At 37.3% G+C, this 27848-nt stretch overlaps 2 protein-coding genes across 12 annotated transcripts in view; one reads left to right on the top strand and one right to left on the bottom strand.

Moving 5' to 3' along the window:
* Nucleotides 1–8884: 8884 nt before the first annotated feature.
* TMEM126B (transmembrane protein 126B) lies at nucleotides 8885–15818 on the bottom strand. 4 transcript variants are annotated; one of them, XM_009246903.4, is made up of 6 exons: nucleotides 15680–15805; nucleotides 13045–13216; nucleotides 12552–12673; nucleotides 11102–11295; nucleotides 9599–9710; nucleotides 8885–9347 (listed from the first exon to the last, which is right to left on the bottom strand). In XM_009246903.4, the coding sequence occupies exons 3-6, from the start codon at nucleotides 12662–12664 to the stop codon at nucleotides 9164–9166; spliced, it is 603 nt and encodes a 200-aa protein (XP_009245178.1). In that variant the 5' UTR covers nucleotides 12665–12673; nucleotides 13045–13216; nucleotides 15680–15805; the 3' UTR covers nucleotides 8885–9163. The 4 variants fall into 4 exon arrangements, with proteins under 4 accessions (XP_009245178.1, XP_002822362.1, XP_054382100.1 ...); XM_002822316.5 differs by lacking the exon at nucleotides 13045–13216 and having other exon boundaries at nucleotides 15680–15818; XM_054526125.1 differs by lacking the exons at nucleotides 12552–12673; nucleotides 13045–13216 and having other exon boundaries at nucleotides 15680–15796.
* A 1228-nt stretch (nucleotides 15819–17046) lies between these two features.
* Nucleotides 17047–27848, top strand: part of DLG2 (discs large MAGUK scaffold protein 2) — a 2173778-nt gene continuing 2162976 nt past the window's right edge. For 7 of the 8 annotated variants that reach the window (XR_008511650.1, XM_054526103.2, XM_054526105.2 and 4 more), the window contains exon 1: nucleotides 17105–17779. Coding sequence is in view for 7 of the 8 variants with exons in the window: in XM_054526103.2 (XP_054382078.1) it covers nucleotides 17761–17779 (19 nt within the window). In the remaining variant the exon portion in view is untranslated. Of the gene's footprint in view, nucleotides 17780–27848 lie in introns of all 8 variants that reach the window. The other variant, XM_054526102.2, reaches the window with a different exon arrangement.

The raw sequence follows: 27848 nt of genomic DNA, 5'->3' as shown, positions 1-27848 counted from the left end.
CTCCCTGCAGACTAATCAATCGTGAACAATTTATTGATTTTCTTCCTAGATACTCTTTTCACAAATCATTTCTCATTTAGGCACTGGAGGTGACTCTATTCTCACAGATTCCACTCATCTTCCTTTCAGCAATTCTCTACATAGCATCTATGAAAATTTATGTCAGACAATTTAGCTGAACTTGGGCTGTACATGGAAGAGAGGGGATAGAAATGTAGCCAGAAATCTGCAATGTCTATGATGCTTGCACCAGACAACCGTAAGCTCTTTTTGGAAATAGGAAATAAAGAACAATTTGTCAAAGCATATTTTTCTGTTACTAAAAATACATGCAATTCTTTTGATTTTAAAAGTTTTGAGAAATGCCAAAAGAGAAAAGATAATTTAGTTTCTTATAGCTTGTCTGAACTCTCTAACAACAGAATATTGGCACATAAAATAGTTAATAAAAGAAAATGGAATTTGACCACTTGTCACTACCTTTATTGCTACTACCTATTATCTCTTACCTAGACTGTCTTTAAAATCCTGTGTCACACAGAAAAATTGCTGGGATATGGCTTTGACTTAAATGCTGCATGAATCTGCTGAAAATAGTTGATCCAGGAAGATTCCATACTTTTCAAAGATAATAATCAAAAAATAAAAGAAGGACTTCTAGCTTCTGGAAGTGACACAGTAGCTTATGTTGGACAGACCCTGTTGCAAATAGCAACTATAAACTCTGGACAAGGAAGAGATTCTTTTCAAAGACCCTGGAAAGCAACCAAAATAGCATGAAAACACAGGAAGGTATACAATTCTTGAAAGATAGGAAAAATAGTGGGTAAGATCCACATTTATCCAGCTTTTTTTCATGAGGGCATTAGTCTGTGCAGTACATGGGGAATAGAGTGCCAGTATAAAGCAGCATTCTTCCCATTCTAAAAAACTCAGAAGTTGAAATTTGGAAATGCCAGATCAACTGAAAATTGGGGCAGGAACCTTGAAAAGGGAGCCCCAAAATCTGTCTAAAAAAATCCCCTCAAATTTTTGGCTGACATTATAACAGTACATGCATGTGGTAAGACCCAAAGAACCCAATGGACAGCAACAGTTAGAAGACTGGAAGAGATGAAGTGAAATTTCAGCAGTCATCTGATGCTGGGAAGATAGTGTATTTTTCAATATTTAAATTCAAATATTTGAAATTTAAATATTTCCAAGTTATACAGACTGGGTGAAAACTTTGGACATTCCACTGAGCAACATAGAATTAATGACTACATCCAATGACTAAGGGTTATGCCCTAGAATCAAGGGCAAAATCAACCACATCAATATTAAAAAAAAAAAATCAAATTAAGCAAAAAGGAAATCAAAGAGGGAGGAATAATAAAGGTAAGAGTGGAAATAAATGAAAGAGAAAAGACAAAAACAATAGAGAAAAAACCAACTGTGATTCTTTGAAAATATTAATAAAATCAATAAGCCCTAATAAGACTAATCAAAAGAAAAAGAGACCAAACAACTAAATCTTTTTGGACTGAAAGAAGGGACATGAATACAGATTCTACACACATTAACAGGATAAGGAGAGGATATTATGCACAACTTTAACCCAATGTGTTCAACAATTTAGACAAAATGGACAAATTGCTTGGTCGTATTGTTAATTGCTTATCTGGAGAGTTACAATTTATTTTTTCTTTTACATTTTATAACCTACAACCTTGCTAAATTAAATAGGATTTTAAAAATTACATAGATAATTTTATTTCTTCTTTTCCAATCTGGCTAGACTGTCCCATACAATGTTGGCTAGAAGCAATAAAGCAGACATTCTTGCATTTTCCCTGATCTTAGGGGGAAGTCATTCAGTTTCCTACCATCATCATGTTAATTATAGGTTTTTTGGTAAATGCTCTTCAAAATCTTAAGGAAGTTCCCTTCTTTTCCTCATATGCTGGGAGTTTTTATCAGGAACAGATGTTGGATTTTGTCAAATGCTTTTTCTGTATCTATTCAGATGATCTTTTTTTTTCCTTGTTTAGTTTGTTAATACAGTGAATTATATTGTGTAGGGGCTCCACGTTCCCCAGCCATCTTTCCATGTCCTGACCAAAAATCACAGAGCGCCTTGATTGCTTTGTGACCCGGCCAGCTGCAGATTTTTCTTAGCAGGCTTGAATCCAAACTGAGACCTTAAACATTTCCAGGCACTGATAAAGGTATCTAGGTTGTTGCCCAAAACACTAAAATAAACTGGCCCTGGACCTTAGCCAAATTCCTAAGCCCTCATATAAACTCCATATCCTAATCCCCTTGTTGTGAACTGCTAGCCTTTTCTCTTGCTGTTTGTGGTGCGGATTGCTGCAGTCCACTCATATAACATTTCCCCTAATAAATGCTTTGGACTGGTCACCCTGGTGTTTAGTCCTTCTTTCTTTGAATCCCAACCAGCCCAGTCTTAGGATGACTCAGGACACTCCGTTGTGGAAACTCCCCTGCTGTCACTTTTGGGGTGACTCCTGCTGTGGGTTTGGTGGAACAAAACATTGAGTAATTTTTTTTAAATGTTTAGTCTATTTTGCAATCCTGGAATAAGCCCCGCTTGGCCATGAGGTACTATTCTTTATATATAGTTTTGTATTTGGTTTGCTAAAAGTTTGTCAAAAGTTTTTATATCAATGTTCATGAGGAGTATTAGGCTGTAGTTTCTTTCCTCAAAATGTTTTTATCTGGCTTTGATATCAGGATATTGCTGGACTTATTGAATAAGTTGGCAAGTGTTCCCATCTCTTCAATTTTTTTGGAGAGTTTGCATCATATTGTTATTATTTCTGCCTTACATGTTTGGTAGACTTTACCAGTGAAGATTTCTGGATTTGAGTTTTCCTTGTAAGGAGGATTTAACTACAAATTCAATACTCATGATAGATATATGGCTACCCTGATTATCTATTTCTTTTTGAGTGAACTTCACAAATCTTCACAAAACAAGATCAAATATTCATTTATTCATTTCACCTAAGTTCTCAAGTTTATTGGCTGAAATTGTTCAAAAATATTTTCTTGTTATATTTTAACATCTGTAGAATCTGTGGTGAAACATCTCTCTTGATATTGGTCACTTATGTCTTCCCTTCTTTATGCCTGATCTATCTGGCTAATTGTTTATTATTTTTGAAAATCTCAAATAACCACCTTTTGGTTTTATTGGTTCTTTTCTATTGGTTTCTGTTTTCTATTTTTTTCCCCCTCTGTTCTATATAATTTCTTTCTTATTCTTATCTAGGATTTAAGTTGCTCCTCTTTTTCTCATTTCTTAAAAACATACCTGAGGTAATTGATTTGAGATCTTTTTCCCCTCTAACATATGTGTTTGTCATTACAAATTTCTAAGTGCTGCTTTAACTGTATCCATAGATTTTTAAATGTTCTGTATTATTTTAATTCAGTTCAAAAGAATTTCTAATTTCACTTTGCTTTCCTCTTTGGCCTGTGGATTATTTAGAAGTGTGTTAGTTTAGTAATGGTTCCAATTTTCCAGATACCACTTTGCTATTGATTTCCAATTCAGTTCCATTCTGGTCAGAAAATATACTTTGTATGATTTGAATCCTTTTAAGTTTATTGAGATTTATAAAGTAGATTCTGGTCCATCTTGGTAAGTGGTCCATGTGTGCTTGTAAAGAACGTATACTCTGCTGTTGTGCCAAGAATTCTAAAAACATCAATTAGCACAAGTTGGCTAATGGTCATTATCCTTTCTGAATTTCTACCAACTTGTTTTATTAATACTGAGAGAAGGTTATTGAAATCTCCAACCATTATGAGGATTTTCTGTTTCTCCTTTCAGTTCTGTCAACTGTTGCCTCACGTTATTTTCAAGCTCCCATTATTGTATGAATAAACACTTAGGATGAATTGATCCCTGTATAATTGTGAAATAACCTCCTTATTCCTTGGTAATATTCTTTGCTTTGAAATCCACCCCCTCCCTCACTCCCTCCCTTCTCTCCTTCCTTTGAATCAGGGTCTCACTCTGTCACCCAGGTTGGTGTGCAATGGCACAATCATGGCTCACTGCAGCCTCAACCATCTGGCAAGTGATCCTCTTGCCTTAGGCACCTGAGTAGCTGGGACTACAGGCCACTATGCCCAGCTAACTTTTTATTTTTTGTAGAGACGGGATATCACTATGTTGCCTAGGTTAGTTTTGAACTCCTGGGATCAAGCAATCCTCCTGCCTTGGCCTCCTGAAGTGCTGGGATTACAGGCATGAGCCACTGTGCCTGGCCTATTTGATATCACTATAGCCACTCCAATAACTTTTTAGATTAGTGTTAACACAACACAGCTTTTCCTATCCTTTTAACCTATTTGAGTCTCTAGATTTAATGCAGGTTTTCTTTTAGGCTATATAGCTGGAGTTTACTTTTTATCTAAATTAGGCAATTTCTGACTTTTCATGGGGTGAGTGTTTAGACAATTTATGTTTAATATGATTCTTATATTTTACAGTTTAAATCTATTAGCTTTCTATTTGTTTTCTATTTGTCCTATCTGTTCTACATTTCCTTCTGCCTTTTTTTGGACTAATTGAATTTTTTTCCATTTCATGTCCTTTTGTATCCTACTAGTTATAATTCTTTTAAAAAATTGTAATGATTGCTTTAGCATATATAGTACACATGTAGTTTCCTAAGGCTATCTTTAGAAAGTACCACAAACTGGGTGGCTTAAAACAACAAATTTTTTCTCTCACTGTTCTGGAGGCTGTAAGTCTGTAATTAATGTATTAGCAAGGTTGGTTTCTATTGGAGGCCCCGAAGGAGAATCTGTTCGATCCTTCTCTTTTAGCATCTAGTCTTTGAGTTATTGTCATACATTTACTTCTACTTGTTATAAACCACATAATAGTCATTTGTCTTTGAAAGAATTTTTAAAAATAAGGACATTTATATTTACCCACAGATTTGCCATTTCTAGTGTTCCTCATTTTTCTAGATTTCCATCTGATATCATTTTCCTTCTATTTGAAGTACTTCTTCCTTTAAGATTTCTTAGAATGCAAGCCTTCTGGTGATTAATTATTTCACATTGTGTAAATCTAAAACAGTATTTGGTTGCGGGATTTTGTTGTTGTTGTTGTAGTAAAAGCACATAACATTACATTTACCATCTTAACCATTTTTAACTGTGTAGTTCAGTAGTGTTAAGTATATTCACATTGTTATGCAACAGATCTCTAGAACTTGCAACACTGAAACTCTATAAAATACTAATTCCTCCTCCCCATTTCCCCCAGACTTTGGTAACCATCTTTCTACTTCATTTCTCTAACTTTGACTACTTTAGATACCTTGTATGAGTGGCATTACACAGTATTTGTCCTTTTGTGACTGCTTATTTTGCTTATTTAATTTTGTGTAATGTCCTCAAGTTTCACTTATGTTGTAGCATGTGGAAAGATTTCCTTCTTAATGCTGCATAGTATTTCGTTGTGGGTATTATACCACATTTTCTTTATTAATCTGTTGAAGGACATTTGAGTTGCTTCCACCTGTTGGCTATTGTGAATAATGTGCAAAGGTCTCTTCAAGATCTTGTTCTGAATTGTTTTGTATATATACCAGAAGTGAGAATGCTGTATCACATGGTATTTTAATTTTTTGAGGAACCACCATACTGTTTTCCATAATGGCAACATTCACAACACAGTGCACAAGGATTCCAACTTGTTATTTTCTGTTGTTTGGATAGTGGCCATCCTGATGGGTGTGAGGTGATGGTTTTGATTTGCATTTCCCTAATGGTTGGTGATGTTGGTGTCTTTTTATATGCTTAGTGGCCATTTGTATATCTCTTTTTTGAGAAATGTTTATTCAAGTCCTTTGCTCATTTTTGAAGTTATTTGGTTTTTGTTGTTGAGTTGTAGAAGTTCCTTATATATTCTGAATACTAACCACTTATCAGATGTATGATTTGCAATTATTTTCTTCCATTTTTTAGGTTTCCTTTTCATGCTGCTTTTTATTTTGAGACACACAAGTTTTTCAGTGTGATGTTGTCCCAATTTGCTTGTTTTTGATTTTGCTGCTTGTGCTTTTGATGTTGTATCCAAGAACTAGTTGCCAAATTCAATGTCCTGAAGAATTTCCCCCCAAGCTTTCTTGTGGTAGTTTTGTAGTTTGCTTCATCTTTGGGTTCACCCATCTTTTCTTCTGCAATGTCTAATCTTGGGGAGACTTTGGGGTGGATTTCTTTGTTCCTGTAGTGAAGCTGGTGGGGTTTACGGCTACCAAGATTCAATTATTCATGTTTATTAATGTTAGTTTGCCTGTTTTTTAGAATGATGAAGCTAGGGGAGTATGGGTAATGCATCTTTGGAAGACTCTTTTTTTGTTTTTTAATGAAGCTGAGGAAGGTGGTTGAACAAATTCTATGAAATTCAGCCTCGTGTAAAATACTATTTCTTCATTATTAGATTACTCTTTAAACTTGAAAATTCAAAAACTGAATAGTTAATGCAAGATAAAACAATTGTACAAAAGCAGAGAGAAAATCAGTACACAATACAACCCAAGCAATGCAGTGCAATGCAATAACAACACAAAAGCAGGGGGAAAATCACATGGTGAAGGGAGTCAGGGGAAATGAAGAGGTAAGAGTGAAGGTAAGTTCTTATAAGAGGGACTATATCTTAGTTATTATTATACACCTATCAGGAAAAACAGACAATGTAAACACATTTACTGAGCAACTTCTACATGCCAGGTGTGGTATGGTATGGTTCTATGTACTTTACTCTTTATAAGAACACTATAAAGCAGTTATTAATATGTTTTAAGAGAAAACACAGAAAGTTTACGTAACTTGCTCAACCTGTAGTATTGATTGTTGAATCAACATTGGCTGAATACATATTTATTCAAATGAAAGATATCTTGTGGATTCTCTTTGGTGGACTTTTCTAATCTTCTCTACAGAAGTGCTAGACTGATAACTACAGACTAGGAAAAGGACCATAATACTTGATATGCAGCAATAGCAACAATAATTGCCACGGCTATGGTCTAAATGTTTGTGCCCCCTGAATTCATATTTTGAAATACTAACCCCAAGGTGATGGTATTAGGTGGTGAGGCCTTTGGGAAGTGATTAGGTCATGAGGGCAGAGACCCCGTGAATGAGGTTATTACCCTTATAAAAGAGGCTCCAGAGAGCTCTTTTGCCCCTTCCATCATGTGAGGACACAAGAAGGCATCACTTATGAATCAGAAAGCAGGCCCTCATCGGACACCAAATCATAGCTTCCAGAACTATGAGAAATAAATTTCTGTTGTTTATTAAGTCACCCAGTCTATGCTATTTTGTTACAGTAGCCCAAGTGGACTAAGATAGCAGCTAATACATATAGACTTCCTATGAGTTGGGTACTGTTTTGATTTACGTATGTTAACTCATTTAATATAACACTTTGAGACTGAGTACAGTTTTTATTCCTCATTTTATAGATAAGGAGACTTAAGTGCAGAGAGATGAAGTAGCTTATTCAAGATTATCCTGTTAGTAAGTAATGAGGCCAGGATTTGAACCTTGAATGGAGCTCCAAGCTGTACTTCGCACCTCTGCACATGTTGCTTTTCTTCACTGGTTCACCTGGCTTTACCTTTGGGCTCAGGCCCAGAAGGTCAAGGTTTCCCTAATTTCTCCTTTCAGGCCTCTTATAGTCACTTTGGAAAGTAGTGCTTTCTAAAGCTAAAGGAAATATTGATTGCCTTGCCAGCTTTACAAAGACAATCTGAAGTCATGGAGTAAGGTACAAATCTATTCAGCTTTCTGGTGGTAGGAGAGGTGAACTTAAGTCAACCTTGCTGTATTTCCAAGATTACTACATTTTTAATCTCAAAATGAATATGGTTAGGATATGCAGAATGAGATGTACAGTTCCATTCTGTAATTCTCATCCGTGTTCATTTTCTGAACTAAGATAAATGTGTAGCTCTGGGATGCCTTGGCAGACTCTAAAGAGACATACTGTAAACTCTTTAGATTTTAAGCTTCTTTATCGACAAGCAATGAATCTTTGTACCCCTGGTGCCTATCTCAATGCATGGCAGATAGGCACTCAATAAATATTCTTTCTTGGAAACTAGAACTGAAGATTAAAAACAAGTTCTTTGAACTACATAGTGAAGACAATTTGTAAATGAGAAGATAGTATCAATGCAGAGAAATGGGCTATATGTTATTCCCATATCTTCCTTTGTTAAGAACTTCCAATTCCTCCTTCAAAATTTAGCTCAATTGTTACTTTTTTCCACCACAGCTTCCCCTTCTGCTAGTTAACATACATACCCTCAGTGCCCTTACAGAATTATGTGTATACCTCTCAAATCCTCTCATAGTGTGTGTTCACACTTATTCCTCCTCAATTGAGTTCCTTCTAGGTAAGGAATGTTTGTTTTCTTTCTTTTTGATATGGAGTTCTGCTCTGTTGCCCAGGCTGGAGCGCAGTGGTGCGATCTCAGCTTACTGCAACCTCCGACTCCTGGGTGCAAGCGATTCTCCTGCCTCAGCCTCCCAAGTAACTGGGATTACAGGCATACACCATTATGCCCAGCTAATTTTTTTGTACTTTTAGTAGAGACGAGGTTTTGCCATGTTGGCCAGGCTGGTCTCAAACTCCTGACCTCAGATGATCCACCCTCCCTGACCTCCCAAAGTGCTGGGATTACAGGTGAGAGCCACCATGCCCAGCCAGAATGTTTCTTATTATATTTAACAGAGTGCCTGAGAAATAGCTCAATAAATGTTTGATGAATGAATGAATATATAATGAATATATAACGTAAAGCCCAAACCCATTTCCACATACAAAGAGGAAAGATGAAACTTTTATTGTTACATTTATTGATACTGAATATTTATTATCTGTTATATATCAGGCAAAATGGACACACCATCAGGAGATAAGACCTGTATCTTACATGTAAGGTGAAACTTATATTTATTGATTGAATTATTGAATATTTTTTGAGTATTTGCTATATACCAGGCAAAAGGCACAGAACAAATTATCTATTCACAGTTACTTTTAACTCTTTCAGCAATGCCTGAGTCCTCTTTATAAAAACTTCATTTTGCTAAGTTAGCAACCATTCATTTTTTTTGGTTACTCTTCATGTATAGTTTTCTCAAGTGTCTCTTCAAATACTGCATAATGGTATAGACCATTTAATATTCCAAACATAAGCTGAAAGACTAGAGGAATCACCATTAATTTCATTTGTGTTTGACAAAGCGTCATCCAATGCAGTAAAACCCTTCCTTTTGGTGGCAGTGGAACGGTATGATACCTAAAAAGAAAAAAGAGTTAATCACCTCTCCTGGATATGAATGCTATTAGAAGTTTGTTGACTTCTCCTAAATTGATAATTGCCTTTCTAGATCTATAATGTAGAGTGCAAAAAAGTTAAAAGTTAGCTATCTGAAATACCAAACTACCACATTTTGATTCAAATATATCATAGACAGCTAAAGAATAAAGAGAGTTTATTAACCTAAAAAAAAAAAGAAAAGAAAAAAAGAAGGAAAAGGAAGAACTTACTTGGTTGCCAGACGTCCATTTTTAGTAAAAGCCAAAGAAATGGGATAGAAAACACCACAAACTATGCCAATCAGTGAGCTTCTGAAAACACAGTTTTCCTTGCTTATATTATCTGGAAAACAAAAGTAAATTTGGTTTTCCTTTAAAACTCAAGAGCTATTAAGACAGTGTTGTACCTCACAGAGTAGTTATCTGCACTATCCTCAACCACAACTAAACCATAGAAAGAATATTAGAAATTCAAACTCTGTGGCATGTAACAGGCCAAATGCAGCACATTTTAAAAACAGTTTTTATTATACTTTATCACATAGAATTACCTCTAACATATGTGGTTGTTGTGGAAGCAATTTTATTTTATTTTTTGGAGACAGAGTCTCACTCTGTTGCCCAGACTAGAGTACAGTGGCACAATCTCGGCTCACTGCAACCTCTGCCTCCAGGGTTCACGCAATTCTCATGCCTCAGCCTCCCAAGTAGCTGGGATTATAGGCGTGCACCACCACGCTCAACTGTTTTTCTATTTTTAGTAGAGACTGTGTTGGCCAGGCTGGTCTCGAACTCCTCACCTCAAGTGATCTGCCCGCCTTGGCCTCCCAAAGTGTTGGGATTATAGGCATGAGCCACCATGCCCAGCCAGAAGCAATTTTATAATGACAATACTAAACTAGCAAACCAGACCTGGATTCTAGATTAATACATTTTTATTAACTACTATGTATCAGGAACGTGCTAGGTGCTAGGAATACAGTGGTACATAAAAGAGACCTGATCTCTGACCTTCTGGCCAGTTTATAGGGATGAAAGACATGAGATAAATATTTAAATAGATAATTATCAGTGTACACAATACTTTGAAGATAAACTATATAGGGAATGTATCCAGACACCTAGTGTACAATGAGGGAATCAGAGGTCTCCCTGGGGAAAAGATACTTAAGCAGGAACCTGAAGAATGAACGAGGGATAGATGCTCTATCAATTACTAGTTGTGAAACTCAAGGTAAGGTGAGGGGCAGGAAATAACATTAAAAGCCCATAATATGACAGATATTGTGGTAGTCATTTAACCTACAGTATCTTTTAATTCTCACAACAATCCTGTGAGGTAAGTACTATTAGTCCTAACTCATAGATAAGACAACGGAGGCTCAGAGATGAAATGACTTATTGAATGTCACAAAACTTAAGTGGCAGGAGGTAGCATACTGAAATGATGTGCGTTGTATGCCACAGCCAATTCTTTTCCTAGTGTGTTGCTTACTAGTGTACTTGAACATGCCTCAGTTTGGGTTGCTTATCTACAAAAATAAAAAAATACTATTTACCTGATTAGGAGGATTGCTGCAGGGATTAAATATGACAAGGTATATGAAGGGACTTTGTAAACTGTATAGCAGTATATAAATGTAAAGAATTATTATTAGCAGTAGCAACAGTATATGTTAATAAGTAACTTTACTTAGACATAACTACATTATACATTAGTGAATTTAAATTCACCTGAATACAAAGCATCAATTACAAAAAGCTTGTCAGTAATGACAGTAGACAAAAATGGAAGTGTAGCCAATGATGCATATGTCTTCAAAGCATCATGTTTAACCTTGAAGCAGCGTCTGAACAGGAAGTTTGAGAATATTCCAGAGAAACCAGCTGTTGTTCCAAATGTCGCCGTTTGATATACATTTTGTGTCCTAATAGAAAAAAAGAAAAATTCAGTTCACTATAACATTGAACTTAATGGATACAGCCTTTCCGGAAAAGTTGTTATTGCATATCAATATCAAATATTTCTTGAGCACTTACTATGTAAAAAGTATTTTCTAAGTGCTTAAGATAGCACAGTAAACAAAGCAAAAGAAAAAAAGAAAAAGAAATAAATTTCCCACCCCTCATAGAACTTGTATTCTAATGAGAGGACATGATTCTCTTTCTAAGAATATTTACAGTAATTCTAAAATAGAGCTCTTTTAAATAATTTTGGCCACAAATAAATATAAATATATTCCAAAGCAGCCAAATTTTATGAGCTACCCAAATCCAAGAATACCTTTCCTGCAACTAAAAGATTTACTTTGCTTAAGTTCATCTAAAAAAAAGCTGTTAACATTTGGTTAGGCCTTCTATTTCTTCATTAGTCCCAGATACATTTAAAATAATTTGTTCAAGATTTACAAAACTTCATCCAAAAAAATCTGATCTAGTTTTCTTATTAAGACCCATACGTAAATCCAGGAAATAAGATCAACTGTCCTTTGATTTTTTTCTTGAACTTTGTTCATTTAAAAGTCAAAATGGCCAGTCTGGCCAACATGGTTAAACCATCTGTACTAAAAATACAAAAGTTAGCTGGTTGTGGTGGTACACGCCTGTAATCCCAGCTACTTGGGAGGCTGAGGCAGGAGAATCACCTGAACCTGGGAGCTGGAGATTGCAGTGAGCCGAGATTGTGCCACTGCACTCCAGCCTGGGTGACTGAGTGAGACTCTTATCTCAAAAAAAAAAAAGTCAATATGTTAATGTGAGACTATATTTATACCATGAAATTTGTATTCCCTTTTGCTGTACTAAGTACTGTGGCTGAGATAATCAATCCTAAACTGATTATAATTACTCACCAATTAAATATAAGTACCCCCCCCCCATGGTTATCTCCTAATTACTTTCAATTAAAATATATTTACTACACAAAAGTTTTAGCAATACTTTTGGATACTTTTTAAGAAACAAAAGAAATTATCCACAATCCCAAATATTCCAACAAACCACTATTTTCATCTATTCTTGTTTCCCCCATTCTTTGTTTTAAAGATGTGTTCTTCATAACCAACTCAAAGAATAGGATCTTAGATAACAGAAAAGGTAAGAAAGAATAGGATCTCAGAAACAATGGCATTACAAAAGACTTGCAAATAAAATGACTGACTTTCAGCCTGGGCATTTCTCTTACATTTCTTTTCTAAGATAGTCAAAATTTTTTTCTATGATTTCTATGACCACTGGTCTTCTGAGTTTTGCATCTTCTAGAGAAGGACTGGGCTGACCATGCATAGATGCTGTCATCTTGATATCCTGGAAAAAAAAAATTCCAGAGCCATAATAGCTAATGATATTAATATTACATAAAACCTTACAGAATTCTACAGATTCAGATTTGAAAACATTTACAGTTTAGTAGTGTGCCACGTACTGCGTCGTCTGCTTTCACATACTTTGTTAATAATTCAATCAACATTTACTGAGCTCTTATTATCTGTTAGACATTGGCTTTTTGTTATTATTTTTTATTTTCTTGCTAAACATCCTACAACACAGACATTGGCTTTCTGATTCACACACTAACTTGAGAAATTGGTAGTATAATGATTATCTCTATACAGATGAGCAAACTGAGGGTCTGAAAGGTTGGCTTGCTTAAGATTTAGTGTAGAAGGCTAACATACTGATACTGTTGCTGTTTTCCTCTCTCCTCATTCCGAGAAGGCAGTCAGGCCCTTTGTAGTTGTCCTCCTAGCTCTTCAGGTGGGGAGGTGGAAACAGTGGCTGCTTATTGACATCTCTATCCTCAGTTTCTCATGAAAGATTGAGTTCATTTTGGAAATCGTGTTTCATTTCCTAGAGAGGTAGGAGAGACCAGGGATTGCCTTGGAGAATAGTGAGACAGAAAAATCAGAAAGAGGGACACTACTCCAGGAAGGGAACAGGCAGTGGATTGTGGCTACTACTTTGGAGTACATAAATTATATATCTAGTTCCCTATTACCACCTGTGGTGGAAGCAGAGCCTTTGCTAGAAATGGTTATGTGGTATAGCAGAGACCCACACCTGCCACCACACCCGGCTAATTTTTGTATTTTTAGTAGAGACAGGGTTTCACTATGTTAGCCAGGCTGGTCTCGAACTCCTGACCTCAAGTGATTCACCTGCCTCGGCCTCCCAAAGTGCTGGGATTAAAGGTGTGAGCCACCATGCCCGGCCCCAGAGACCCATGGCACTGGGCTCCTTGGTCGGAAGGTTCTTGTGTCCCAAGTGTGATGAACAGACAGCTGCCAATGTCAAGGGACCATGAAGACTTGGCCAGTAGCATCTTAACAGAAACTAGAGAGGTTAAAAAACAAAACAAAACAACAACAAAAAAACAAACCCTGCATTCTCAGACAGGATACTTTCTGAATGTTTTGCTCTGGGCAAGACTCTAGAGTCTCTGTAAAAAGTCTTAATAACATTTGTTAAATCCAAACACGTGGTTGCAAATGTTTACCTACTACAGCAGCCAAGTGAAAGGTCTATTGCTGCTAAATTCAGTGCTTTTTACTCTTTTTTCCTCCAGATTAGCCAAATAGTCTCTTTACAAATTTACACTAATCTCAATTTTAATGTTTATATTAAAGGGAAATACTAAATCTCAAATTTAAGGAGTCCTAGACAAGAGGATTAGAGGGGATAAAGCATAATGAACACACAAGATACTTAATAAATCAGTGCTTCTCAACCTTCAGCATGCACAAGAATCACATGGGGTATTTATATGAAATGCAGTCTCATGAACTCCCTCCTGAGATACCTGGATTCAGCAGGAGTAGGATGAGGCCTAGAATCTGCATTTTAACAGCACCAAGTGCTTCTGATGCTGTAGTCAATGGACACATGTTGAATATCACGGTAATACTCATTTGCTGAATGAGCGGTATGTACCAATCCTAACTATAGAAGGGCCAGTTCATTATACACAGTTCCTGGCATCAACATACAGAAGGTATGAGCTCCTTTGAACCTTCTTATGGTGTTACACAATGAGTAATAATGGACCAGTTTCTTTCTCTGCATCATTGCAGAATTGTACTCAATCTTTTTCTGTTAACACTTCTGGAGAGGGCAGGGGGAAAAAAAGGTAAAATATTTTACAAATTACAATTTTTCAGTGACTAGACTTACATCTTTTTCCTCTCCCTGACACCCAAATGGAAAGTATAAGGGATAGTAACATCTAAGGGAGATTCTATACCTAACCCATCTATTGTACTAAGACATCTGCTGTCTTGGCAGATGTCAATAACATGAGTAACCATTAAACCTTAGATAAATTTTCGTTTTGCTCTCATCCAATACATTGAAATCCTCCACCTTCCACCAAAAACAAAAAACAAAACAAACTTCCAGGCAATATCGTCTACTAATCTCCTACCTAGTCTACACCCTGAAGTCTCTATAGGGAAAACAGACACCCAGGATTATGATTACAGGACAGCAAATACTGAAATACTGGAAAGAACACAGGAAATATTATATTAAGTGCTCAAGCTTTGCAAGGCACTGTCAAAGACTCGAATGCTTTCATTACACCCCTCCCCCCTTAAGGCCACTCAACTAGTCACCACGCTTATACCAGTAAGAGTGCATTTATGTAGGTTTATAGTTTGCAAATCATTTAACGGTTTTGTAGTGCTTTCATGTGTATTATTTTACCTAATAATAAATTTTTCACCTAATAATAAATTTCACCTTTAGAATTTTATTCAACATTGGCTTATAATTTAGGGAGCACCTGGTATATTCCAGGCCTCCGGGTAATCAAGATACAGTCATCCCATCCTCAGGAATCCACAACGTAGTGGGAGTTCAGAACAAAAAAGCTGGCAATTTAAACACAGAATGAGAGAGTGACATGAACGAAAAACCCAACAACCTAAGAAAAGGCAAACTTAATCTAGCCAGAGGAAGCGTGGGAAGGCTTCCCGGAAGAAGTGACATTTAAACCAATAACCGAAAGAGAACAGTTTGGCAGGGGAGTTGGGACGGATAGAAGCAGGGAAATACTCCAAGTTGAAGAAAAAGCCTGTGCAAAGGCCTGGAGACAAGAAAAAACAAACTGCAGATGATGAGGACTAGAATTTAGGTCATCTACGTTCTCTCCGCCTCTTTCCACAGCAACTGGAGACTTAATCGACTGCTCCTTGCATGGACTTGGGAGCTGTTTTAACTTTTCAAATCTCCTTTAAGTGTATCATCTTAGAAGAGTCTGCCAACACTTTGAAGCTGCAGAAATCACCCCCCATACCACTTCGGATTTCCGCCTACCTTGGGCGCTTCCTCAGTTCCCACCGGCACCACACCTGAATCCCTTGGCTTAGTCCCAGCCTCATACCCGAACACCACCATTTTGGTGGCTCACATGACTTGCAGGTGGGCGGGGACCCAGAACGCCCTGGGCGGGAAGTGGTGCTGATTTACGGCTCAACGCCTCTCGGTTGCAGCCCGGGCCCGCCCCCACTCAGTCAAAAGCCGCGCCCTCCATCCTGAGTGTGATTGGGCGCGGCGTCTAGAAATTACGGCCACTTATTCGCTTAGAGGAGGTCCAGGCGCCTGTGGGCCTGCCCCGCTCGCCAGCAGAGTATTTCCTTCGCTTGCTATTTATCAGCCTAGCTCCCTGTTCTCCTCGCGTCCTGGGGGGGAAGATGGGGCGGCCCAAATGTTGTAATGTTAATGCGCTCCTGCCTCTCCTCAGGGCAGCTCTGTTAGCTGGGAACTAGCTGCCTGCCCCTTTCAGTCCCTGAGGGAACTCGCCCCTTTGCCCTGGCCCGTGTGGTGTTAAAGCTCTGTTTCTCGGGCACCTCCTCCTCCAAACCCCCGACCAGCCGCCCAGCGCCGTCAGAGCAGCCCGGACTAGCCTCCTCCCCTCTCAGCCGTCTGACTCGTCTCCCCAGTCTGTAGTCCCCTCAATTTGCATCCTTTAGCCCCGCTTGGAAAGAGACCGGAGAGAAATTTGCCCACTGCCCCCCGAGAAGACCCACTTGTCAGCCGAGTCTCGGGGTAGGGGGCACTGCAAGGCCTGGCGCTGTTTTGTGCACGTTAAATGCCCAGCAGTATTTCCCAGACTGGCAACCCCCGACCCTCCAGTCTCCGTGTCTTACAGAAGCCAAATTCGAGAGTTATATAATTTCTAGTGCTGCTGTTGCTCCTGCCTGAGGAAACACTTCATCGCGTGGAGGGTGCAGGACATTTCAGTGCTCTTCCCTAAAAGAACGGGGCTTGGGCAGGGGTGGCCAGCGGTGGCAGAGAAATGTCTTGTTTTTTCTGCAGAAGGAAGGTGGGTAGTTTGAAGAGAGATTGAGAGAAAAGGTGGATGTGAAAGCCAAGCAGCTGCACTTTCTCATTTAGGAAATCGCGGACCGTTTGCATAGCTTATGCTTACATGTCTAATACTACTACGGCGTCTCTGAAAACACCTTTGGGGGAAGGTTTGGCTTCTCTCCAAGTCTCAGTGTTTTTCCTCGCCGGATAGGGAGCTGCTTGGATGCGAAGAGATGGCATGATGTGAATGACTCCAGTGTGAAGAAATCTGCTTCGCCAACTCATCCTGCATCAAGTGCCCATTGAGTAGCACTGTCACTTTAATGTCTCCATGCCAAGGGATTGCTTTCCTTTTTTTTCCAATCCTCTCGGTTAATACATGGGAGGATCAGAATCAGAGGGGCATTAAGGATCAAGCCTGGGGGCTTGGAGAGCACAGAAGAAAAAAATGAAAGTGACAGCAAGCTGGATTCTGAGTTACTGAGGGGGTGAGATCCGGAACTTCTGATCAGTAAATAGAAGGGGGCCTTTCAGTGTGTGTTCTGCCACAGAAAACTGTTCAAACTCACCTATCTTTTTAGAGACTGGCGTCAAAGAGATTTTTAAAAGTATTTTTGGGGAGGTGGGGTTAAATTTTTCTCTACAGATTTGAGGATCTTTATCATCATCTTTGAATTTGACCATGTATAAAGTAATGAGACCTGTCTAAATTTGGTTTGTGCCTTAATTGAGTTAGTCATTGAACTTCCAAAAATGTTGCTGCCTGAAGAGGAATTTCAGTAACGTTCTTCATGTTTACAATAATTTTCCCAGTTTGTAAAAACAGTCTAAATATTTTCTGAAAATTGAAAAACTTGAAAAACTAAAAAATTACGTTGCTGTAAACTCTGTGGGCGGTGTAAAAAGTTTAGTTGTGGAAAAAATACATCATTAATTTCTTTATCTGACATAGAAGACTCAGCCTGGATTTCAAAACTGAACAGTGAAGTGGTTTGCAACAGTTACCTGGCTCTTGGCCTCAATCCAGCTGGATCAAACTGAGACCTGAAAAGAGATATTGAATCCTGTGGCAGTGGAAAGACCCAAGAATGCCAGTCAAGAAGAAAGGTGGGCCATGAGATTGCTATATAATATTTCTCCCTTTTGTTGGTTCTGGTACTTGTAATTTAAATTATATTCCATTTGAGAGTAAAGTTTTGCTTCAGTTTGGGGGAAATATTTATTGTAATATAGTTTCAGTGGTACATAATTCAGTAATATTATTTTGCTAAAGTAAAAGGAAGCAAGACTATAGTATTTATTGACAGATATTTACGATTTCATAAATCAGGTTGTTTATATCACCGTTGGTAATAAGAATAGATTCAGTACCGCAGATTTGGAATCTTCTTTAGCTTGTTTTCTTAGCTTGTTAAAGGTTACTTTTAACCAGTCTTTAAAAAAGAAACTTGTGCAGTGGAGCCCTTCCTCATGGGTTTAATATTTATCAAGCTAATTACAGAATTGTGAAAGGTAGCAAAGTAATTTCATTTGCACTGAACAAAATTACAGCTTTATAATTTATCTTTTGGTTAAAAAATAGACTTCTTATTTGGATTTATTCTAGTGTAGATCTTCACTTTTGTGATAAAGCACAACTTCCGTGACTATTGTGCTTTTCCAGATATATGCATTATCCAATAACATGATTGTCAAGTTCCCCAAATGCGGCAAACACCTGTTTTTTTCCTCCCTCCTCAACAACTTTTATTATTGGAATTGATCAAGATCTAGTGAATTCCTGAAGCATAGTTGATTATATTCCAAACTTGGGGATTCAATTTAGCTTAGATGCACCCCAGGTTAACTTTGTTCCAAAGGATCCTAGCTTGGGACTGTTTTTGTTTTGTTTTGTTTTGACATGATATGGAAGGTGAGATCAACTGTAAAGAGTTACTCAAGAGTTTTGAATCAAAACTTATATGAACGTCCTTGAACTCTGCTATACTGGACTAATATAGATCCAAATGTTGTCCAGTTATGTGAGTTGCTACAATCTGAAACTAAAGCTCTGGGTGAATGGCAGGTTAAAGTGGAACTTATCTCTGCATGGTGTTTAATTCTTCTACCTGTGGATTTGTTAGGGATGTTGAGGAAACTTATAATCACTGAGATGCCTTATCCAAGCTGATGTTTGTAGAGATGGACAATGATATATAAAACTTTTGGAACACCTAGAACTGTGATATTTGCACACTGGGATTTAAGATTGGGATTGTTTCCTCCCCCTGCTTTTTCTAATAATACCACTGACAGAAGTAAACTCTCTGAGATTTTGGAGCCACACTTGTCCAGACCAGACACAACTGGTTTATCTAGAACAAGAATGGTTTTGGGAATGTAGCCAATAAATGATATGGCTCTTTGACATATTTAAGTTGATGTGTGTTTTTATTCTTTCTACCATTTCTCTAGAGAGTTTCTTTTGTATTACCTTATTTTGAACTAATAATGGAATTAAACACATTACCTGTGTGTGTGTGTGTGTGAGAGAGAGAGAGGAAAAGAGTGAGAAGGGGGAGAATGGGAAGGAGGAGAGACAGAGAAAGAGGTAAAACGGTATGTGGGAAGGAGGAGGAGGAAGCTTAATTGATATTCTAGGTATAACTTAACTAAGCAGGTTTAGTTAGAAAGTTTAGAACTTAATGTTTCTAAACCCCATAAACCGAGTTTCTTAAAAGTTCTTCTCTTTAAAGACCTGTTACAGAAATTGCTGATACATTGCTGAAATTATAATACTTTAGAAGAATTTCCTTTCTTTCCTTCTTCCTCTCTTCCTTCGCCTCCCTCCTTCTCTTTCTTCTTTCCTTCTTCAATAATGAATTGATTAATGGATTGAATTTTTAAAGGAATCAACAAGTTCTTATTAGAAAAACCAGTGTATATTTCTATGATACCAAAGTATATGTTATATAGTTTCCCTTATAAACTGATCTAGAGAAACAATGTATCTTTCTTTTAATCTCTTTAAACTGCTAATATTATGATACATATTCTTGAATATTATAGACAACTAGCCAAACAAGTTATGTGTACATTGTATTTTTCATTGGCTATGCTTACTATCTCTACTGTTTATATAATATAAGAACAGTATTTTCAAGTTTAACCTAGATTTATTCTGCAGAGATCACTGCCCTCTGTCACCTTGAGTCATTTTCTCTCTTCATTGTTTCATGTGGTAGACATGATGAAAGAGCTAGACTTAATGTGATTCTAAACAATAACTATCCTCACTGAGCCAAGTGTTTATTCATTGTTAAACATATTCTCATTAAAGTATGAAATTTTTATAAGATGGATTTTCATTTGGTATTTATTTAGTATATTGTTGTCAAAGAGAGAGGAGTTTCTTTTACTGATACCATGCAACCATGGTGGGAATTGGGAATGGGTGTGACATCTCACTAAGCCCATTTCTAGGTGCCATTCTGGACTGCCCTTGGATAAGCTGAAACTACTGTGCCTCAAACCCCATATTAACTGCTCGTTTGCTTTATGACATTACTTTCTACTTCTCTCACTCTAGTCTCTTCGCATTTTTACAGATCTCAGTTTTATCAACAGAAGACTCTTCTGTTTCCCCGTAGGAGATTTTTTTTCCTCAACAGTTGCTTTTCATTCAAGATTTTCTTATCTATAGTAGTAACTTTATTTGCTCCCAGGTGAGCCCTTGGGACAATCTTGAACATATTTTAATTTGTGAAAATTTAGGACCAATTCAGGATAAGTTGTATTAGTGTTCTCTGATATGATGCAAGACCATAGTGTGTTATAAGGGTCTGTTTTAACAAGTCTTCTTGAATTGATCTGATATGATTTCCTACTGTGTTAATATAAGAAATAAAACTTAATGATAGTTACGTCATTTGCCATGTTTTACAGCAGAAAGTTGCTGTTTTAAGGATAAAATTATGCTTTAACAGAATTTTCTAGTACAATGCAGCTTTTTTGAACAGCTTTTTGTTCTCATTGTCATTAAATATGTGGAAGAAATCAATGCTTTTATTACTTTGAGATAGATGTTCATTTCATTTCAGTGTTTTAAAAAATTGTCCTATTGCCTGGCGCAGTGGCTCACGCCTGTAATCCCAGCACTTTGGGAGGCCGAGGTGGGCGGATCATGAGGTCAGGAGTTCAAGACCAGCCTGGCCAACATGGTGAAACCCCATCTCTACTAAAAATACAAAAATTAGCCGGGCATGGTGATGCGTGCCTGTAATCCCAGCTACTTGGGAGGCTGATGCAGGAGAATCGCTTGAACCCAGGAGGTGGAGGTTGCAGAGAGGCAAGACCGTGCCGCTGCCCTCCAGCTTGGCGACAGAACAAGACTCCGTCTCAAAAAAAAAAAAAAAAAAAAAAAATTGTCCTGTTGTCTTCGGAGCTTCTTTTAAACTGGTGTAGAAGTTTGTCTGAAATTATTTATTTATATGACCCTTTATTTCCTTTGAATTTTTTTTTGCAATGGTTCTCAGTGATATAATAGAGTATATATATAAACATATTTTTATCATGTACTGAAAGCTAAGTCCTATCTTTTTTATATGTATATGTTTTGACATTATAGCTTTCAAAGGAAGCTGAAGAATGTTATATAATTGGAATCTTTTTGTTTTTTTGGGAGACAGAGTCTTGCTCTGTAGCCCAGGTGGGAGTGCAGTGGTGTGATCTCAGCTCACTGGAACCTCCGCCTCCGGGGTTCAAGCAATTCTCTTGACTCAGCCTTCCGAGTAGCTGGGATTACAGGCACGTGCCACCACACCTGGCTAATTTTTGTATTTTTAGTAGAAATGGGGTTTCACCATGTTGGCCAGGCTGGTCTCGAACTCCTGACCTCGTTATCCACCCACCTCGGCCTCCCAAAGTGCTGGGATTACAGGCATGAGCCAGAGCACCTGGCCTTAGACTCTTAAGACATGATATTCCCATATATCTCATAGGCACCCATGAAACTGAGATTACTGTTTCCTGGACTCACAGTTCTTTAATTATCTCTTTGCTTTTGGTTGACTGTATACTTCATAAAAGTGTCATTTCTGTTTTTTTTTTTTTCCTCTGGGGGAGAGGACCTTATGACTCCCCTGCTTATTTTTTCCCTATTCAAAGTTTTCTTCTTTCGTTGTTTCCTGCACATTATGGCTCAACTTCTTGTTTTGTAGTATCTTACTAATTTACATTTGCTTTTCGTTACCTGGATATACTCTGTTTTCATCTCTAGTTTTTCTTAAGTTCTTAAAATAATTTTTTTTCAGAATCAATAAGAGGGGGAATATGTACAGGTATATCTCAGAGATATTGCGGGTTAGGTTCCAGACCACTGAAATAAGGCCTATTATCACAATGAAGCAAGCTACACAAATATTCTGGTTTTCCAATGCATACATACAATACATTGTATACTATGGTATATATGCACTGGGAAACCAAAATATTTGTTGTATACAGTACAGTATATACTATGCTATAGTCCATTAGGTTTGCAATCGTATTATGTCTAAAAACAATGTACGTACTTTAATTAAAAATGCTTTACTGCTAAAAAATGCTAATGGTCATCTGAACCTTTAGCGAGTAGTAATCTTTTTGCTGGTGGAAGATCTTGCTTCGGTGTTGATGGCTGCTGATTGATCAGGGTGATGATTGCTGAAGGTTGGGATGTCTGAGGCAATTTGTTAAAATAGGACAACAATGAAGTTTGCCACATCAGTTGACTCTTTATTTTATGAGAGATTTCTCTGTAACATGAGATGCTGTTTGACAGCATTTTATCCACAGTAGAACTTCTTTCAAAATTGGAATTGGTTTTCTCAAACCCTGCTGCTGCTTTATCAACTAAGTGTATGTAATATTCTAAACCCTTTGTTGCCATTTCAAACAATGTTCACAACATCTTCACTGGAAGTAGATTTAATCTCAAGAAACCACTTTCTTTGCTCATCCATAAGAAGCAACTCCTCATTCATTCCAGTTTTATCATGAGATTGCAGCAATTCAGTCACATCTTCAGGCTTCACTTCAAATTCTAGATCTCTTGCTATTTCCATTCCATCTGAAGTTACTTCTTCCACTGAAGACTTGAACCCCTCAAGGTCATCCATGAAAGTTGGAATGAATGTCTTCCAAACTCCCGTTAATGTTGATATTTTGACCTACTCCTGTGAATCAAGAATGTTCTTAATGGCATATAGAATGATGAGTTCTTTCCAGGATGTTTTCAATTTACTTTGGCCAGATCTATCAGAGAATCACTGTGGCAGAAATAGTCTTACAAAATGTATTTCTTAAATAATAAGGCTTGAAAGTTGAAGTTATTCCTTCATCTGTGGCCTGCAGAATAGATGTACTATTAGCAGGCATGAAAACAACTTTAATCTCCTTGTATATCTTCATTAGAGCTCTTGGGTGACTAGGTGCATTGTCAATGAGTAGTAATATTTGGAAAGGAATCTTTTTTTTTTTTTTTCTGAGTAGTAGTTCTCAACAGTGGGCTTAAAATATTCAGTAAACCATGCTGTAAATGGATGTGCTGTCACCCAGGCTTTTGTTGATCTACTTTTAGAGCATGGACAGAATAGATTTAGCGTAATACTTAAAGACCCAAGGATTTTTGGAAGGGTAAATGAGCATTGGCTTCAATGTAAAGTCACCAGCTGCATTCACCCATTAGCCTCTAAGAAGCATCAGCCTGTCCTTTGAAACTTTGAAATGAGGCATTGATTTCTCTCTAGCATATTCTTTTGATGTAAGGCTGTTTTATCTGAATTAAAATCTGTTGTTTAGCCATTTTCATCAATTATCTCAGCTAGATCTTCTTGATAACTTGCTGTAGCTTCTTCATCAGCACTTGTTGCTTCACCTTGCACTTTTATGTTGTAAAGATGACTTCTCTGCTTAAACCTTATGAACCAACCTTTGCTGGCTTCCAGCTTTTCTTCTGCAGCTTCCTCACCTCTCTCAGCCTATATAGAATTGAAGAGAGTTAGGGCCTTGCTCTGGATTAGACTTTGGTTTAAGGGAAATTACAGCTGGTTTGATCTTCCATTCAGATCACTAAAACTTTCTCTATATCAACAGTAAGGCTGTCTGTCTTATTATTCGTGTGTTCACTGAAGTAGCCCTTTTAATTTCCTTCAAGAGTTTTTCCTTTGCATTCACAACTTGGCTATTTGGTGCAAGAGGGCTGCCTAGCTTTTGGCTTATCTCAGCTTTCAACATGCCTTCCTCACTAAGCTTAATCATTTCAAGCTTTGAGTGTGAGAAATGTGTAACGTTTCCTTTCACTTGAACACTGAGAGGCCATGGTAGAGTTATTAATTGGCCTAACTTTAATATTGTTGTGTCTCCAGGAATAGGGGGACCTGAGGAGAGGGAGAGAGATGGGGCAATGACCAGTTGGTAGAGGAGTCAGATAACACACAACATTTACAGATTAAGTTTGCTGTCTTATGTGGGTGTGATTTGTGGCACCCCAAAACAATTACAATGAACATCGAAGATCACTGATTACAGCTCACTGTAACAAATAAAAGACTAATGAAAAAGTTTGAAATATTGTGAGAATTACCAAAATGTGACACAGAGACATGAAGTGAATACATCCTGTGGAAAATTGCCAGTGATAGACTTGCTTGACACAGGATTGTCACAAACTTAATTTGTGAAAAACATGTTATCTGCAAAGTGCAGTAAAGCAAAGTGCAATAAAATGAGCTATGCCTGTACCTGACTTCATTGAGTGGCCTTGTGTGGCTATTTTATTCCTTTTGCATACATTTTACCAAATTTGTATTTGAATTTTCATGTTTGCCATACCAGTAATATATGGAGAGCTTGTCTTTTTTTTTTGAGATGGAGTCTTGCTCTGTTGCCCAGGCTGGAGTGCAGTGGCGCAATCTTGGTTCACTGCAACCTCCACCTCCTGGGTTCAAGCAATTCTCCTGCCTCAGCCTGCCGAGTAGCTGGGATTACAGGCGCCTGCCACCACGCCTGGCTAATTTTTTTATTTTTAGAAGAGAGGGGATTTCACCATGTTGGGCAGGCTGGCCTCAAACTCCTGACCTCAGGTGATTCATCTGAGTGCTGGGATTACAGGCATGAGCCACTGCATATGGCTGCAGATGTTTTTTCTGTTTTCCAAAACTTCAAGTTTTTTTTTTTAATCTCTTCACAGCCATAAAACTCAAAAGAATTAAGCACTGAATCATCCTAGAGAAGGATGGGAAAACACAGTTTTCAAACTTTTGCATTTTCTGTAAGTCAAAGTAAAATAGAAAATTTACTAAAGTTTTTTTAAATTTAAAATTCCCCAATTAAAAAATTTAGCTGGGCTTGTTGGCATGTGCCTATAGTCCCAGTTACTTGGGAGGCTGAGACTGGAGGATTGCCTGAGCCCAGGAGTTTGAGACTGCAGTGAGCTATGATTGTGCCACTGAACTCCAGCCTGGGTGTCCCATATCTTTTTTATTTTAAAAGAAATTCCTTGTAGGGACAATTTTGACCTTGGATAAGCTATAGACTCTTGATATTGTAAAATATTAATTAATCCAGGAGGCATAAATTGAATGAATTCTGGAATGAGAAATAGAAGAATACTTTTTGTGTTTAACTACTGATTAGGAGTATGTTATGAAGCAACTTAGTGAGGAAGACGTAGAGATAAAATGATCTGTTAATTGATTTTATTTTACATATCTATTGGGAGAGTGCAAATCATATGCTAATGACTTGATACTAGAAAATGTGTGAACTTCTGGGTTTTTGGAAATCTGCTCAAGTGTTTTTATTTATGATAGAATATTTGATTTCTCCCTTAGGCCTATTATTGGTTACTTTTGTGGGTAGAAGAATCTAGTCAGTGAGATATGCACAAAACATTGGATTTTACTTATTTATTTATTTTTTAAAAACTTCAACTTTTTCTTAGATTCAGTGAGTACATGTGCAGATTTGTTACATGAGTATATTGTGTGATGCTGAGGTTTTGGATACGAATGATTCTGTCACCTAGGTATTGAGCATAGTACTCAATAGGTGGTTTTTTAGCCCTTGCCCCACTAGTCCCTTGCGTAGTGTCTATTGTTTCTGTCTTTATGTCCATGTATACCCAATTCTTAGTTCCCATTTGTAAGAACATGCGGTATTTTGTTTTCTGTTTCTGTGTTAATTTGCCTGGGATAAACATTGGGTTTTTAAAATGTTGGATTAAGGCATTCTGTTCATTCATGCCTTTGTCAATAAGTAAATTTCTCACTGTTCTATAAAATACATTTACTGAACTATACGAATACTATACTTTCTTAAATATATATTCTCCTTATATGCTTATTTCTTAATACTTACTATGTGACCATGTCAGTGATTACAAAATATTTTTTAGTATAAGGGAGAGATGTTTTTTTTTTTTTGATTGGGATAAGGGAGTATGTTCTCCAGCTACAATTCTTGCCCAGGAATTTATGGCAGTCAAGACACAAGTATTTCTATATCCTCAATGTAGGTTGCTTTGTCATCAAAGGATCATGAGTTTTATCCAGTCTCTTCTGTCCAGTTAGTCATTCTGAATTCCAACTAATAAGCTTTCTGCATGGGTTCAATTTTTAGTAAGTTTTCAAAGCTATTTCAAGAATTATGGCCAAATCACCTTTATTATGAAATAATTCTCCTGACCTCCTTTATTTTAGGATTTAAGATCAAGAGGAATGGTATAGTATAAAGTAGAAAATCCTGTGAAAATGAATTATTAAATTTAAACTTTCAAAGATTATGGGTAAGATTTTTGTAGCCCATTTCTTCTGATGACACCATTTTGCTAGCCACTGAGGCCCTAATTTAGGATACAATTTTGAAGCTTCTATCAGGGGCCTATCATTTTGAAGGACTGTGACATCTTTATCATTAAAAGCATGGTAATACTTGGAATAAACCTGTTAAGTTATGTTCTATTTAAACATCTCTCATAGGTAATAAACAAGCTAAAATTATTTTAAAAGGTAAACTGGTGTATATATGGTGTAAACTGGTGTATATATTTAAGGCACTGACTCTACTTTCATTTATTTATTCAGTCATTTATCCATTCAACAAAGGTGTATTATGAGTGCCTGCTATGTGCCAGGCACAGTGCCAGATGCATGTTTGAAGTAGCAAATGATATTCAGTCTCTGCCTTTATGAATCTAAAAATATATTAGGAAGACAGATGCAAAAACAGGCAATTTCAATGCTGTGTGGTGAGGTTAACACTCTTTGTCAAGAAAACAGATAAGGAACACTCAATCCCACTAGGGAAGATGTAATATTTAAGATGAGATACAGAAGCTGAATAGAAGTTTACCAGACAGTGTGGGAAATGGCAAAAGGCTGTTTCAGATCATTATTTATTTTTCTTATTTTTTGGTCTTGAACTATATAATCACATCCTGTGTTATCATCATCATCAATAGCAGTGATATGGTGGAAAAAACCTAGAACAGTAGTCAGAAGATTTGGCTACTGAAAGAAGGGACAAGATCAGATAATCTGTGAGCTGGACTTGGTCTATAAATTTAGGTATGTTAGAAGTATCCATTTATTTTCTGTAATTCATCTTTACTCTTAGTAACTGAGTAGCAGACAAAATAACTCTTATCCTTTTTGAAGTTTTCCACACTTCCCTGGGGTTAAGGTGGGGTTCTACCTGGAATGGGAGTGTCTTCTGGTTGTCGATCATCTATATAAAACAGCTTACTTCTGACATATGAGTTGTTGTGTCTAGATAGCTCTTTCTGGTCTGGTTTGACAGATATTTGATATGTCCGAGTCATGGACTTTCACCTTTTTCTAGAATGTCTGTGTTTCTGTTTGCCTAGATGCATTACAATGCCATTCCTCTTGGGTCTTGCTGCCTTCCAAGCAATGTTGCCAGTAAGAAGAGCCTAGATCCCTGATGCCTTGAGATCCAAAGACTTTTTTCTGTTTTCTTCAGCTGGGAAAATTTTTTTCTACACTGTGAAGGGGCTAGGAGAAGTCCCTTTCTCTGCCTGTACCTGAGAATCTCTTTTTCATCTCTGACAAACTCTTCTTTTATTCTGAGGGCTTAGGTTTTTAGAAAGCAAAACTGGAATTACTTAAAAATTCCTTCTGTGTTTTGTCCTGGCATA

This window comes from Pongo abelii, chromosome 9, assembly GCF_028885655.2.
Source record: "Pongo abelii isolate AG06213 chromosome 9, NHGRI_mPonAbe1-v2.0_pri, whole genome shotgun sequence".
NCBI classification, from domain to species: domain Eukaryota; kingdom Metazoa; phylum Chordata; class Mammalia; order Primates; family Hominidae; genus Pongo; species Pongo abelii.
Note: the sequence above shows the minus strand (reverse complement) of the source record. Positions and strands in the feature narration are given on the sequence as shown.

What these genes read in the sequence shown, in the direction of transcription:
- TMEM126B (XM_002822316.5), bottom strand. Translation starts at nt 15,760, where the DNA reads ATGGTGGTGTTCGGGTATGAGGCTGGGACTAAGCCAAGGGATTCAGGT. An exon ending in GACTATCTTAGAAAAGAAAT is followed by an intron (nt 11,296 to 12,551) that starts GTAAGAGAAATG and finishes TTTTTCTATTAG; the next exon opens with GACACAAAATGTATATCAAA. An exon ending in AATTGATGCTTTGTATTCAG is followed by an intron (nt 9,711 to 11,101) that starts GTGAATTTAAAT and finishes TTTGTTTTCCAG; the next exon opens with ATAATATAAGCAAGGAAAAC.